At 38.9% G+C, this 15,535-nt stretch overlaps 1 protein-coding gene across 1 annotated transcript in view; it reads right to left on the reverse strand.

Annotated features, from left to right (window-relative positions):
- Positions 1-15,535, reverse strand: part of ddb1 (damage-specific DNA binding protein 1) — a 55,566-nt gene that overhangs the window by 14,048 nt on the left and 25,983 nt on the right. The window contains exons 14-21 of the mRNA XM_084356891.1: positions 14,024-14,187; positions 12,094-12,201; positions 9,336-9,543; positions 8,988-9,083; positions 7,661-7,772; positions 6,156-6,279; positions 4,112-4,276; positions 3,470-3,564 (exon numbers count right to left, since the gene is read on the reverse strand). Coding sequence (XP_084213017.1) covers positions 3,470-3,564; positions 4,112-4,276; positions 6,156-6,279; positions 7,661-7,772; positions 8,988-9,083; positions 9,336-9,543; positions 12,094-12,201; positions 14,024-14,187 — 1,072 coding nt within the window. The remainder of the gene's footprint in view (positions 1-3,469; positions 3,565-4,111; positions 4,277-6,155; positions 6,280-7,660; positions 7,773-8,987; positions 9,084-9,335; positions 9,544-12,093; positions 12,202-14,023; positions 14,188-15,535) is intronic.

The raw sequence follows: 15,535 nt of genomic DNA on the forward strand, positions 1-15,535 counted from the left end.
TTTTTAGCCCTGATCTTCCATGCCGACAGTTTTTGGAGATCACTGACAAAAAGCCCAAAATTAGAGGCAGACTGGTGTGTGCTCCCGTGAAAGACGATTGGTATGTGCGAACCGTTTAAATCAGTGATCCAGGAGGTCGGGGATAGCTTGCCAGCTTCTCACTGACATCTGCTGGATATCTAGCAGGTTAAATATCTGACTGAGGTGCAGGGGGGACAAGCTACAGCCAATGAGAGCAGACCTTCCTATCTCTAACTCCACTGCTATTGTTCATGCACCCCAGCCTCATCAGGCATCTATTGGTATGGAGCAGGCGCAATAATAGCCTATAGTGTCAAGCATACGGTTTCATGTTTTCAGTGCAAAAAACAATACTTGCTGCCTGCACACACTAAACCATCCCCTCACTCATATTTTTTTCTTTTACTTTTTGGATGTTTTACAAAAAATCTGTGCACTAACAACCTGGACTGTTTGAACCCTGTCACATCTGTGTTGTTGTGTGTAACCTCCTGTTGTTGATCGGTTCTGTAATATGCAAAGCATAATGATTGCAAGACTCCAGATTAAAGGGCAGAAGGTTGTATAGTGTACACAGCACAGCGATCTGATGATTTTGAAAGTCTGTAGTGTGGCCAAGGCATAAGCTAACCATCTGCTGGCTGTAGCTCCGTACAGACATGAGAGGGGTACTGATCTTCTCATTTCCCAACATGTCTAACTTTTCCTTTAATATAGACATGTCTTAACATTAGGCCTGCATGATATGGTAAATAAATCATATTGCAACTATTTTTACGTATGCTGCTATTGCACAATAAATTAATAATTTTCAATTTCACTGAAAAAACTACTAAAATCATGACAATGTGACATTTGTTAGGGTCTCTACAAACAAACATGTTTCTGGAGAACAAGGTTTGTAGGGTTATAGGGGATCTCTGCAGCACTACAGTGCCAGTTACCGAAATAATGCAGCTCCTACGATTTATATTTTGATTGCCGTTTCAAAAATATTTTGATTAATTGTGGAGCCCTACTTAACATCAACATTGAGTTTGTGTACCAAATATATTCAATAATGTGATACAAGACTGATGTGTCACCTTATTACATTCATATCACTCGCAAACAAATGAATAAATGCTAAAGCCAAGAGAAGTCGTTTTTCCCAGAGTCTAACAAACTGATAATGTTGAATCTATTTCCTCCACTGAAAATTACATTTTGTGTAAAACTTCTTGTTCATTTCTACCGCAGATAGAGAATTTCCTATATTTTCAGAAAAAAACACTCCACCCTCAGATTAAGGAGCGCTGACAAATATATTTAGTTTGTCTAAGTGACAGTGATGAAGAGTTTACCATTTTCAGCCAAGAAAATGTCAGATGAAAGAGAACAATGAACCAGTGTGCTGTGTCCAGTTGATGAAATTATTACAAAAGTAATTTAAAAAGGCATTACACAACCTACTAATGTCCTGTTCTTGTCACTGTGTTGTATTACGTTGTAGTGAGGCTGCTGACAAAGGGGAAAATTGACATCGCTTCTGTGATGGATTAGTCCTTTATGATTGTAATTGTGAGTTAAGGCCAACATTTGCTCTTTAATTCAGAGAATCCGACACAAAATAAAACACAGCAAAGTTTGTGACTGATGTTTGAAATGTGAACATTTTCTGTGATTTAATTCAGCTGAAGCTGCACCTGGAAAAGAAAGGTTAAGTCACGAATAGCCATTTTGAATTATTACAAGCAATTTAGAGCAAAATCATTTAAAGTTCAATTCACTGAAGAAAATGTTAAAGAAATTAAGTGGTGGGAAGTGAGTCATTGTGCTGTGTGAATCTTCAACCCGTGACAATTTGATTCTCGATATCTTAAAATAAAGATGCCTTTTCAAGCTTTAATCCATTTAATCCGTTCTACAGCTCAGTGTGGATGAACGTGGTATTACAGGACAGTGGGGGGGCATTTCTTTTACACTGTATGTCAAGCGAGTTCACACAGCAATCCATAAGGGATAAATCTATTTGGATATTGGACTTTGAAATGAGTAAGGAGGCACTTTTCCTCCTAAACAGATTACATGCTTCTTATCAAGTCTTCTGGAGGTTGACTTGTGTTGGCACAGATTCTTGGCCTTGTTCAATTATTATTTGACAAGATATTTTCATCCTAACTTTTAAACATTTATCTTAAAATCTTGTATTGCTGATTGCGTAAACACACAGAGGACTGAACCGAGAAGTAGGACTAGGCTATATTTTGTCCTCCATTGTGATATGAGACTATATCATCCAAGATTTTGGAAATCGTTCTACAGTGATATGACTTAAGTGTTGTCTTTTCCTGGTTTTAAAGGCTGCATTACAGTAAAGTGATGTAATGCTCAGTCATTACATCCACATTACTGATGATTATTGATCAAAAATCTCACTGTGTTAATACTATGCAAAAGTACCAATAGTCATCCGCACAATATGTTTCAATATCAATAGAGGAATTTGGTCAAAAATATTCAGATATTTTATTTTCTCGCAAAGTGCTTTTGAGGAGATTTCTAAAGGTAGAGAATCATATTGTGTAACAAGATATACAAACAATATTATTGTTGTTGTTGTTTGAATAATCCAGCAAAGATGTGAGGTTATGTGAATCTTTTGTTTATGACTTAATCTGGTTGCCTTTTCACTAGTCATTGAGTTTTATGTACATTGTTCTTGATGTACATTTTTTTTTAGCACGCTCAAATTTTTAGGGTAATTCATTTGCCAAACAAAGACAAAACACACAGTAAACAAAGTTAAAGATAAATTTGTCTTCTTGCTGTTTTTTTTTCTTTTCAAATTCTATAGATATCACAATATTATCATGACAGCCTTAGTATGGACGCAATAATTTTTAAACAGATATTTAAAAACATAGTACCATTTATATATTGCACCAAAATGTATGCACTGTACTGATGACGGGAAATGTTCATATGTTAAAGCATTAATATATTCTCACATTATCTGTGAACAAATAGGCAGTTAGTCTTCAGGTTAGGGTTGAACAAGGAATTGAGTCACAGCCTCCAACGGGAGAAAATGGACTTTAGCGATAGTAGAGTCTGACTAGTTATTTGTATCGACCTCCAGCTTAAGCACAATCACATTATAACCATCAGTTCTCTTGACATACGGGCAGAAAACAGAGTTAGTATTAAGACATGCCGGATTTAATTCCTGGACCAGAGGGTAAATTATGATGTCTGAGGTGAATAACTTACTGCTATAGAGTTACAGTTGAAAGGGGCACTGGGTCAGCACCTTCTGAGGGGCTGAGGCTTTAGAGTATCATTGTACATATAGTAGCATATATTAAGATACATTTTGTTTCAAGTCTTAAAGAATACCACATTTGAACTGCAGTTGGAAAACGTCAAGTGCTTCTTGACTTCTTGCTGAAACTCTAGCATTACTTACTGTGCTATTGATGCTAGCCAGCAGTTTGCCATTGAACTCCACCATAGAGTAGACAGCTCCTTTCACCTCCTTCTCAGCCACAGTTTGCAGCTTACCTGTGGGAGAGAGCACGATGTCTGTTAGTCTGTCTGTTCAGTTTACATTCAGTGGTGCAAGCTCAATGTCAACCTTAACTCGCACAAGCACGATCTAAGTGAGACAGAGGATAACGTAGATCTTGGTAACTATGAGAGAGATGTTGGAAAAGGTGAAAAAGAGTAGGTGAGACAAGGCTAAGGTAGAATGAAAAGATAAAGGAGAAAAATTGAAAGGCAAGCAATGCACCTTGAGAGGGACAGAGTATGAAAGAAAATGAGGTGGGATCAGTAGGGGTGAGGAGAGAAGTCTGATAAGAAGAGATAAGAAAATGATTAAGTGAGGAGGGAAACAAGAGCATTGTAGGACGAAGTGTTCTTGACTGAAAAAACAGAACAGAAGGCAGGGAGGAGAAAATGAACCCAGGTGAAGGATAAAAGAGTAAAGCAAAGTGAGCTAGATGAGAACCCAACAGGATGAAGCTGAGGAACAAGAAAAGAAAGTGCACTTGTGTCTGTGTTTGTTTGCTGAGAATAGAGTGAACCAAAGAGAAGCCTGACTACTGACCGTCGGTGTAGTGGAAGACGATGATGCGTCCCTGTTTGGGCTCAGCCTCCTCTGGGTACACCATGGCGGTGCCGACGATAAAATACACTGACGGGTCTTTTCCCAGACGACATGACACCATGCTGAGGGCGTACTCACTGGGGAGGAACTGATGGGCATGGAGAACTAATAGAGATACAAAACACACACACCTCAGTGTGAGAGGGGCAAAATACATCTCTCTGTTAATAGATTTTCTACATCTTTTTTTCATGACTGTCCTTCAGGAACACGCTAATAGTGCTAAAACAAAGTCCTGCAAGGCAGACATGAAACAAGGGTAAACATGAGTAGTCAGGTACACAGTAGTTTGGCCAGATTATCTCAACCAGTTATGTTTTGTTTTTTAATTTATACATATATTTTTGGGCTTTTATTGCCTTCATTGATCAGGACAGCCGAATGAGGCCAGAAAAAAGGGGTGGGAGAGAGGGGAAGACATGTGGCAAACAGCTGAGGTAAAGATTGCGCCTTAGTACATTGTGAATATGCTCTACCAGGTAAGCTACTGGGGACGCCACAGGTAAAAAAAAACAAAGTAAGCGCATCTGAAATGTCCATAACATCCCATTTTGCAGAGGAAAACTGTGTGTGCATACACAACTCCAGCAAGTATGACTATGTCAACGTTGAACCAGCAACTCTGTTTATAAACATGGTTAACAATAGACGGTCTTTGTAATAATTAAACTATATGGCTGACACTGGGGTTTGTTTGTCTGACTGCTTGATTTTCTTCCCCTATTAGGCATCTTATAAGCGATAGTAGCCACATTCTCAGTGCAAGGCATTAGACTGTTAAGATTACATTGTAAAATGGAATTATTTACAATATCCATGTCACATGTCACTGTATTCTGCCTAATCAGATCAGGACAGAGTCATTATTTATTTATCGTCCTTACTCTCATGTCCAGAGCGAACACATTTCTTTCTCATCACTGTTTTGGCCCACTTTTTTTGCGCTGTGTAGGTCTCAACCTAAGCAGCGTACGTGGCGCTAGCTCATAACATTAAGTGGTGAACGGTACACCAATGGATCACATGTTCCACAACATCAAGCGATGCAGAAAATTTGCTGTCTATTAAAACTGATTTGACACAGCCATTGTTGTTTTTACAGTGGTGTATGACCGAGACGGTAATGCTCATAACAGACAAACCTTATTATTAAGAACTTCAGTTTTCGGTGGTGTGGCAGTAACCGAATGATTGATTTCACTTTGTGTATCAACCCTGCATTTCTCATCTTAAAAAGAGTGCAGTTATACGCATCAGTGATCTCAATGCTCATCGAGAAACACACATCTGTAGCGTACCAGGCACCACACTACTGCTCAAGAATGTCTTCACATCTTGATTGATGAAAATCTCAGAACCTCTGAATGAGCCGTTATCTGGTCGAACACTGATAAAGTGGAGTCAGCTGTGGACAAAACGTGCTGAACCAGTCCCTTATTTACATACCATTTACATAGAACATACCCTAATTTATGCAGAGGTGGTATCTCTTGGATCTTTAAAAGGAAGGCTTGGCGCAGCAAAATCTGCATTGCAAAACAGACTGGAGCAAAAACCTGCCACATTCGGTGGGCTTCACCATGGAAATGATCTGCATGACGCCCCAATGTGTTCAATTATTCAGTTTATCCATAAAGCGCCTGTGTGAGTTCTAGATATTGAGTAATAATGTTAACAAAAACAGTACCAAGTACAAAAAAATAACTTACAGTAACTAACAAATATGAAAATAGTGCATTAGATTAAATATAAGATGATGAATAGATAAATACAAGCCTGCCTGATTGGTAACATAAGTGTGCACACATTTTCAGATCCCACGTGGCAAAACGATAGCTTGATAAATGAACACTGGCACCAAAGAGAGTTTTCTGCATTGACCTGGTTATTCACTGAGCTGAGGGCAGTGTTTTGCCATCAGAAGCTACATGTTGAAACACCACTTCCATGAGATCAAATGTAAATGCACACCCAGCTGTCTCACCTTCAAAGGTGTGCTGATCCACTACGAGCAGACTGTGAACCTCCACCTCCTCACCGAAGGAGGTCTCGTGGGGAGAAGTGCTGCTGGGGAAGAGCTTGCTGGAGCTCACACTGCTGGAGAGAGCCTGCAAGGATGTGGATTTATGAGATGGGACAGGAGGAGAGGTAGAGACAAAGAGCAACCTAATAAACAGTATTAACTAATTCAACTGTGGATTTCTGCAGGAGCTCAACAGCACAGTCGGCACCATCTGCAGCACCAGATGTGCAGCATTTAAAATCAGGTAAACATCTTTCTGGTCATCATGTGTGAGAGGCTCTGGCTTTGCTTTGTTTCCACTAAGTCATGAGCTGCAGCAGTAAATTCAAAACACAAACACAGTACCCACCTGTCCCCTTGGGGCAGCTGTAGAGCCAAGCTGAGTGGACAAAACACATGCTGTCGCTGTTGATCTGGCTGAAAGGACTTTTTGATTTCTCTCCAAGTACAAATCTATTTTAAAATATGCTCCTGCTTTTCTTTCTTGGCAGCTGAATCATCATTGTCAGTATTCTTTGAGGACAAATCAAACAAAAAACGATTATGTTTAATGTCATTTGAACTTGATCTGAACTCTCGCAACAGCCAGATTTAGCTCAAGGAGATGCAACGCTTTCAAAATGGCCTACACTCTCTCACTGCCTACATGTCTCTGGAGGAGTACTGAAACCATAAAATGAGGGAATATATTATAGAATTTTGATTATAATTACACTTTTTAAAGCAAATCATATTTCTGGAGGGTAGATAATCAAGTAAAAATTCCAAAAAAAAACAAGGGATACACTGATTGTGAAATTCTGGGCTGGTGCCGATAATGATGGGTTTTTTTTGTGGTTGTTGTTTATTTTGTGCTGTAATCAATTCTTCCTTTCGTGCCAGGGAAAAAAGAACAGTTTTGAAGTCATTCAGCCCTTCAGTACACTATCTTTGATTGAGCACAGATTCTATCATACATATTTATGAAACAACCTTCCTTCTTTCACGCTTCAAAAGCCTTTTTAGCCCACTATACAACTACCTACTCAATGAGGAGCGTTTTTCAGTAATTCCATAGCCTCACGAACTGATGGCAGGGATGTCAGGAGCCTTAAGGTGCCAGCGCACCAAGAAATGAAATCCGGCCGCTGCTGTCAGTGAATGTTATCTTTTTTGCCAATAGAATTTTTATTGATACCAATGCTCAGCTGATATATAACAGTTTTTTCTCTCTTTAATTTTTGCCCAAGTCATGAAAGTAAATGAAACCTAGCACAACAACAATAAAATGTAAGTCCTGGGTTTAGAAAATCTACTTCCAGTACACCTGTGAAGTGTCTGACAGTAAAAAAACATTAGTTTTCCTGACAAGCTCCCAGTTAACGTTATAAATAATTTTCTTTGTCAGCATGCCTGGTTAGATAAGAGCGCAAAACAAACAAGCCCTCAGGTGTTTATTATCCAAACACAACATGAAGCTACAGTACCTGAGTGCTCGCGCTGGGGCGAACGGCAGATGTGGTGCCGCTCACATCCTGAATCTCCACCCTGCTGGACAAAACCCCGAAACACTGGGAAACCTCCTGGTAGCAGATCCGCCTGGTGGAGCATCAACAGAGGGAGAAAGAGAGAGAGACACGGAAGAGTGAGAAAAGCAAAAAGGAAGGCACTAGTAAACATGAAAACAGTAAACAGGGCAACTAAACAAAAGAAGGTACCCGAGGACAGGCAACCTTTTGATAACTTATTTAACAACGCTGAAAAATGGCTGCCTCTTAAACATTTGAGCACAAACAGGCGACTGACAAATCAAACAGCAGAAGGTCATCGGAATCAGAGCAAACATGAAGCAGCGTATTTGTCTGTGTATGTGAAAGGTGTATGGTTTAAATCAAGGCTGCAACTACTGAGTATTTTCACGCTCATTTCCAACCCAAAGACTCTTCACTATCTTTACTATGATAAATGACAGAGAAAGCAGAAAATCTTCACATTTAAGAAGTTGACACCTACAGATGTTTGACATTTTTGCTTGAAAAACGACTTAACTCTTTTGATAATCAACAGATCTTTTGACATTTTATTTCGATCGATACGTCAACTAACTGTTGCAGCTCTAGTGCATTTAGTCTTTATTTCTTATTCATTTATTTTCATTTATCTTATTTTTTCTCTTTTATTGCCTTGCTTTATCTTGTTTCATTTATATCTCCTGCTCAATCTCGTATTTCCCTTGCTTCTGAACGATTGTAAAAACTGAATTTCCCTGGCAGAATCAATAAAGCACACCTACCAACACTCCTGATTTTAGCATGAGTCTCCCTGTTTTTAACCCTTTACCCCACTGTGCTCCTGATTGGTAATTTATCATGTTAATCCCTGGATTACATACAAATCAAATGGCTGTTTCCGTGTGAGATATCTGTCGTCTACCTGGCAACACAACCCAGCGCTAGGTAAGCACGCGCAAATGATCCTGTCTGATATGCGTCACTCGTCCCTCAGCTCGCTCAAACCCTCTGCTCAGTTTGCCACTGAAAATGGACGAAAAATGTGCCAAGATGAAGAAATACGTTTACAAAGTTCTTGACTTAAGTCAAGCATCATCTCATCTTTTCTCTTCTTCTTTTGAAGGCTCTCACACACTCACTCAGAGAGTAATTTTTTTGTGATGTGAAATTTAGATGTTGCTTTGGCAGGTATGATTAAGTTTTACCTCAATTTATCTTATCTTATCTCATCTCAGCTACAGATGATCGGTGTAAAATGTTCATTTAAAAGGTCAATTCTAGCTTGTTTGTCAAGGCGACTGACCTGGGAGACTCATAGAGGGGAACAGTGCGGATGTGGAGTTTCTGAATCTCATCAATGGTGCCGATGGTCAGAGTGCTGTTGTTGGCCAGAGCCAGACTGTGAAAAAAAAAATCAAGATGCAGCGTTAGTCAGGGGGATAAGAGGAAATACACCCACTTTCTACTAATCAAAACAAAGTTAGATTGGATGATCTTCTATAAGAGAATACATCTGAGTCGGCTTTATAGCCTTGATGATCAAAACAAAACAAAGTTTAGTTTGTATTTGTGAAATCTTCAAAGCACAAAAGAAGAAATCATAAAAAACTTCCTTAGTTAAACCACCAGTAGACAAAACTCTGCAGCTGACCTGTCAGGATAGCCCTCAGAGTTGAGTGGGCACATATAATTGACCTCCTTGAGGTTGACATTGGAGAAGACCAGCTTGTGGTTGGAGGAATAGATGACGGTGGGTCGGTCGGAGCAGGCGAAGACATTGGAGGTTGACAGGGATCTGAAGGTCCTCAGCACAGTGGGCTGGGTGCCGAGGGTGACTTTCTTACGCTCACTCAGGGCGCCTGGGGGAAGAAAAAAAGATTGAAACATAAACCAGTTTAACACCAGGATGAAGGGTTGGTGTACTAATCATTGTTTGGGTCAGCAGAGCGACTGGCTGAGTGCCTTCAGCCAATAAAGTTTGTCCTTGTGTGCAGAATATTTGTCTAAATTTAAATGCTCTTCAAACACGACTGGTTTCATGTGCCCTTCAGCCCTCGATGGAAGCATATGCCTCAGTTATGTTTCTCTGCTCATTGATTCAAGTCTTAAGTTTGAATTGTGTGCAACTTATAGTCTTATTATGTCTTAGTGGTACATATACTTTGCATAAGCTTTCCCTTTTGCTGTCCTCATATTTGTGGTTTTTGACCACTGACAGATTTCATGACTATGAGTTGATCAAACTAAAGCAAAACAAATAAGTACATTTAAACATAGAATAATATTCTGGCTGTGAGTGTCTTCCTGTTTTTGATTAGATTTAAAACAAGATGTTTTCTAGGAACATTAAATAACCTCATTATATACGATTCATGATTCACTGACTACAGTTGGTGCAGGGGTTTCTTTGACTGAATTGACACTAGAGACCTAATGAATAGTCTACCGATCGATTAATCAGTCAACATAATAAATCTGCAAGTATTTTGATAATCAATTAACCTTTCCTAATTTTTATGAAGCACCAATGTCAAACATTCTTGTGTTCCAGCTTCTCAAGTGAGACTTTGCTGCTTTTGTTTGTATCATGTAATTGCAAAATGTTATAATTATAATGCAATTGTTTTAACTATTTTCTGACATTTTATAGACCAAGCAATAAATACATACAGACATCTATATGATAATACAGGGTTAAAAGGGCTTCTTTAGTCTCTACATTAAAATTGCTAATTATATTAGCCGTCGTGGTGAGTTATGAGAGAGAAATCCAATTCCAACACCACTGATTTCCTGTTTATTCTTCAAATATAACAAATATTAATAAAACATTCGTTGAGAACATATGCCCCCATAAGGTTGAACAAACAAGATGATTCCCATCCATGCATCTATTTAACAGTCAAAAGAGAGACCTTGAAGTCATGTTCAATTGGAGGAGACAGCAATTCAATAATACATCAATTAAAGGGTTATTACACAGCTTTTACATGTCAAAGTGAATTTGTTCCTAACAGGGAGAACAACACAGACTGTAAGAAGCTGTATAATATTTTCTGTGGCTTTTAATCGACTTATTTTCATCCCATAAAATGACATCAACTGGGTGTCTTGACCTGGTGATGTCATTTCAGTGACATCATCTATTATCGGGTTCGGAGACAGAACAGAAAGCTGTGGAGTTAGAAAGACTTGAGCATCCAGCAGACAGGGAGTAACTCTGACAATAGGCACTATAAAGCTATAAAGCTATAAAACACAAAGTGCAGGATGGAGTTGAATGAGTCACTACAGACAAAACGTCAGGATATAAACCTCTGCTGCTTCCACTGTGACCAGCAATACTAAATAATCATACATTCTGGCGAGCAATGCTACACCACCTTATTACTGTTTCAGTCCAACATGGTGGAATTTATTTGATCTTGATGCTGCATTCTGAAAGAAATTGAGGTCACTGGTTCACTGTCACTGCTCATAGCATTGTTTTCAGACACGGCAGGCAGTTGTTTTCAAAGAAGAAGCGACAAAAGTCTCCTGAACAGTTCCTGTTTAGCACCGAACAGCGGACAGACGCATACAGTTAGAGACTAGCTGGTCACCACAGTGGAGAATTTAACAGCTGAAGAGCCAGAGCAAAAACTATTACCAGGTGGCCACAAACACGACTCCAAATGAATGACAATGTTGTTCTGTAACTGCTGGACATTAAATAAGCAGCTGCTTGCTAACACTAATGTCATATATACATAAAAGCTGATTATATGTCATCGTTGTGTTCATTACTCTTTCCACTGCCCCCAAGTGGCCGAAATAATCAGATACCGCATGTTTAATGGCTCCTGATTGGCTGCCTGCATTAAGCTGTATCTTCAAAATCCTGCTGCTCTGATGTTTGAAAAAGTTACTAAGGAGGCACTGAGTGCAATTTTCTTAGCTGATTTGATTTTAAACTTTTGATAATTCTGATCTGCCTCCAATTCTTCCTTTTAAGGAACTATAGTTGACAGCATAGACAAAACTGCACCAGGCTCTCTCACTGTCACTCAAACACATACCAAAATAAATCTGAACTTGAAAAAAAAACTTGCTTAATCTGTATGAAGGTCTAAGGTATTCTGTCTTTGAAATCGCAGTGTTTGATTAAATCAATAAAACATATTTCGTATTCAAACAGCAGGCTTTCACTCAAACTCACAGCACTACTTTCTTAAGGCTGCAAAGTTTTTCCCCATCATTATATCCAACTAGAAATCTGGCAGTTATGCAATTCTCCATGAAATAATATTCTAAAAATGAACATGTTTTCAGACAGCTGCCGTTGGCCCTGCCTGAAGGCTCTTTTCAGCCTGAGAAGTTTGAGAATCTTTCATCTAACCGGTGTAGTGATGGTGCTGTGAAGGACCTACCAGTCTGCAGGTCCAGACCAAAGTAGAAGAGCGCTCCGTCTCCAAGCGCACACAGCAGGTAGTAGCTGCCTTCAAAAGTGGTCATTAGGATTGAGCGAGGGATGATCTCTGGGGGACACACACAGTAAAATGATTTATTTTTCTTGTACTCTGGGTTCACAGGTTCATGGATGAACACCAAAGTGATAAACATCTAGACGAATGTCTCCGTCAGAAAAATCAATGAAAGTTATCGCCCAGACTGGCTGTTAACTTTTGGGGAAAAAAACATTTGAATGCTGCAGGGTAAAAATAAAGTCTTCCGTCTTTTCCGTTTCCCAAACCTCCGTTTTTTACTGTCTGCAGGCCAATTATATCAAAAAAACATTGGCTCTGATTAAATGCTTGCTGGCTGACTCTCACAATGTGGCAGTGTAAAAAAGTCTGTAAATGTAGAGACTTGTAAGATTGCTTGTTTCCATGGTAATGTACATCAAGTATTTTAAATAAGAGGGCCAAACAAACAAAGGGCTGTGTGGACTTTACACATCTCTCATACAGAAAGGTGGATAAAAAGATAATAAATAAATAATTCAGGTTAATTGCAGCTGTGTAGTGTTAAAAACTCTTCTGATGATAAGCTAAAAATATAAAAACTTAGATATTAGCTTTTAATTAGCAGGTTTCCTGTTTTTAACAGTCTGCAGTCGCATTGTCCTTGTTAGGGGGAGTGAGCACAGTCTGCAGAGTTTGAGCATGGAGCAGCTGTCACTCAAATGCACTTGGAAAATAACGTCTGACACTTTGGGAAAGAGTGTGGAAAAATTCTTCATGGGTGAAGAATTTAAAGTGGAAAGTAAGAGTCCTTCCTGTGCTGGTACACCATGTTATGAAACTTTGTCTCCAGTGACTGCTGACTTTTTGATAAGTTTAACCAAAAAAGTAGTCAAGTTCTCTCCTGCATATTTTAACACAAGTTTAAATACTTGTCAAGCGTCTCAATGGGACACTTAATGCAATTGGGTTGGCAGCATAGTTAATGTTAAAGTACTAAAAAATGAGGTACTTAATGGGAGATTCTATTTGAGCAACTTCTACATTATTACAGACTCATTCATTTCACTTATTGATTGGATTTCTTAAAGGGATGGTTCCACATTCTGTCCGCTCCAAAGGTTATAAAATCAAACAGAGGAGAAATTGATCTACACGTCTAATTCCCAGCAAGAAAGCCTCCAGTGCATCTGTGTCTACTACTTTTGGTTCATGGGAAGGTGGAATAAAATGAGTTAGATCATTTAATTACCAATTTATATGTAGTTATAACTTTGATTTAACAACGCAAACAACAATTTTCACTTCACTGTTCCTCTACTCTATCCCAACTACTCTATTCCCTTATATGAATGGACAGATAGAAGTTGGGCATAAGGGAAAGAGGGGATCTATATCAATCTTTATCTTTATTTTTTTTGAAGGCATCTCTTTGGAATTTCTTAGCAATCAGAAAATCAAAATGAGTGTTATAGGTGATACTAAAAAATATATATTTTTTAAAAATGTTACTGTTCTTTCATCATTTACTGTTTTGTCCATTTGTTGTGACTGTTGTCAGTGATACTGAGATTAAAATTATTCACACAGGTGATGCCGTGATGCTTTGTGCTGTCAAACTCAGTTTGTCGCCCACGACTGTCTTCAGGCTTTGAAAACTTCCCCCTTTAACTGCTAAGATCAGGGGGTTTTCTAGCTTACCGAGACAGCTCTAGTTATGTTAGGAGTTGTTGCCTTTGTGGATCTGTGGAACCTACTGAGACACTGTATGTGCAATATGGGCTACAAAAGGCACTTCAATTGATGTGACATTATGTGCATCAAACGGTCTCTCTTCACAAGCCAGTAACAGCTTTCCTTTTCTCCTAACAGCACACCCTCTTCTCTTTTCTCTCACCTCCACCCAGCATTTCCTTGTGCAGGGCTGTGAAGCAGGGCAGTTTGAGCACACGGGCTGAGATGTCGGTCCAGAGTCCCACAGCGCAGAGCGGTGACTCACCGCCGCCGTCCCCCAGAGGTGTGATGTCCAGGCACGCCACCTCGTGCTCCATCTCTGTGGTGCTAAGGGAGGTGTAGAGGACGTGAGAAAGTTAAAGTTGGACACACACACAGCGAGACATAAATGTCTTAGTGACCCAGAACATACGTTTTTTCTCGTGTGAGATGTAAATTGAAAAATGTTTCAGTCATCTATAGTGCTGAGCGCTAAGAGTTCACACTGGCTGACGTTCCCAGACGAACATTCGTTGCACATCTGCAGAACTGTGGCAGGAACTCATACAGTGTGTGGACAGGCATCAAGATTTTTGTTAGTTTGTGCATACGCTTGTTTGTTATGGTTTGTAATGATATGAATTTGTCTAATTAGACCAAGGTAGCTATTCTCCATTATCTCTGTTCATGTATTAAGACTAACTTAAGGAAATATTATATTGTGTTTAATGGCGTTAACATCAATGTAATGAAATATCTTGATTTGTCAGGTATTAAATTCACTGGATCAGACAAAAACAGACATTCCTAACAGGTAATATTATCCACAAACAGGTTATGAATTGAATTTCTTGAAAATTTAGGATATCATTACATAGTATAGCCATACTCGACATGGCAATATACAATTGAATTTTTGACAATAAAGGATTTTATTCATGTTTTCTCAGCCAACTCTTAAACTCGTCATTTAAAAAAAAATCCAGTATACTGCGAAGTACAGAGGGATTTATCTTGCCGCAATGGACTTAATCAGCATAGATCATATTCACACGAGTAAGGAATATGATGTTATCATTTCACCGCTTCCTGATCAATCAGAAACAGAAAAAACAATGGACAGTAAAAAACCAGAGCAACACTGCACCATATTTCAAGGTAGAACAACGCAGGCTATTTGATCAAATAGCCTGCGTTGTTATACCTTGAAATATCATTGAATAGCATTATACCTTGCAATAGCATTGAAAGAGCATTGAACAACAACGAACATTAGCATTCAACCAAATGGTAGCTAACATTACTGTTTGATTGTGTTACAAGATACGACAGGAAAGCCATAGATTAACTACAATATCATCACACATCTGCGACACATTTATTTTAGCCTGGAAATAAAATGCACTAGATGTAATGAAACTGTAATGTTAGCTGGAAAGTGACTGAATGCTAACATTAGCTTTATAATGAAAATGAGGAGGGAAAAAGATGTCACTTGGTAATAAAAAGGGCCCTGAACTCCTGAGTTGTAATAGAACAAGGCTCATCAATAATGCAAATATAATCACTCACTACAGTGTGTTGCGTACTTACCCTATAATTGCATGACAGAAGAGCATTTCAGCCATGTAAACACCTTTAATCCTACTATGACTATCTAGTCTTTCCAGAAGTTTGTAAGTCACAGAGGAAACCA

This window comes from Pagrus pagrus (assembly GCF_965226575.1).
Source record: "Pagrus pagrus genome assembly, chromosome: 1".
NCBI lineage: Eukaryota > Metazoa > Chordata > Actinopteri > Spariformes > Sparidae > Pagrus > Pagrus pagrus.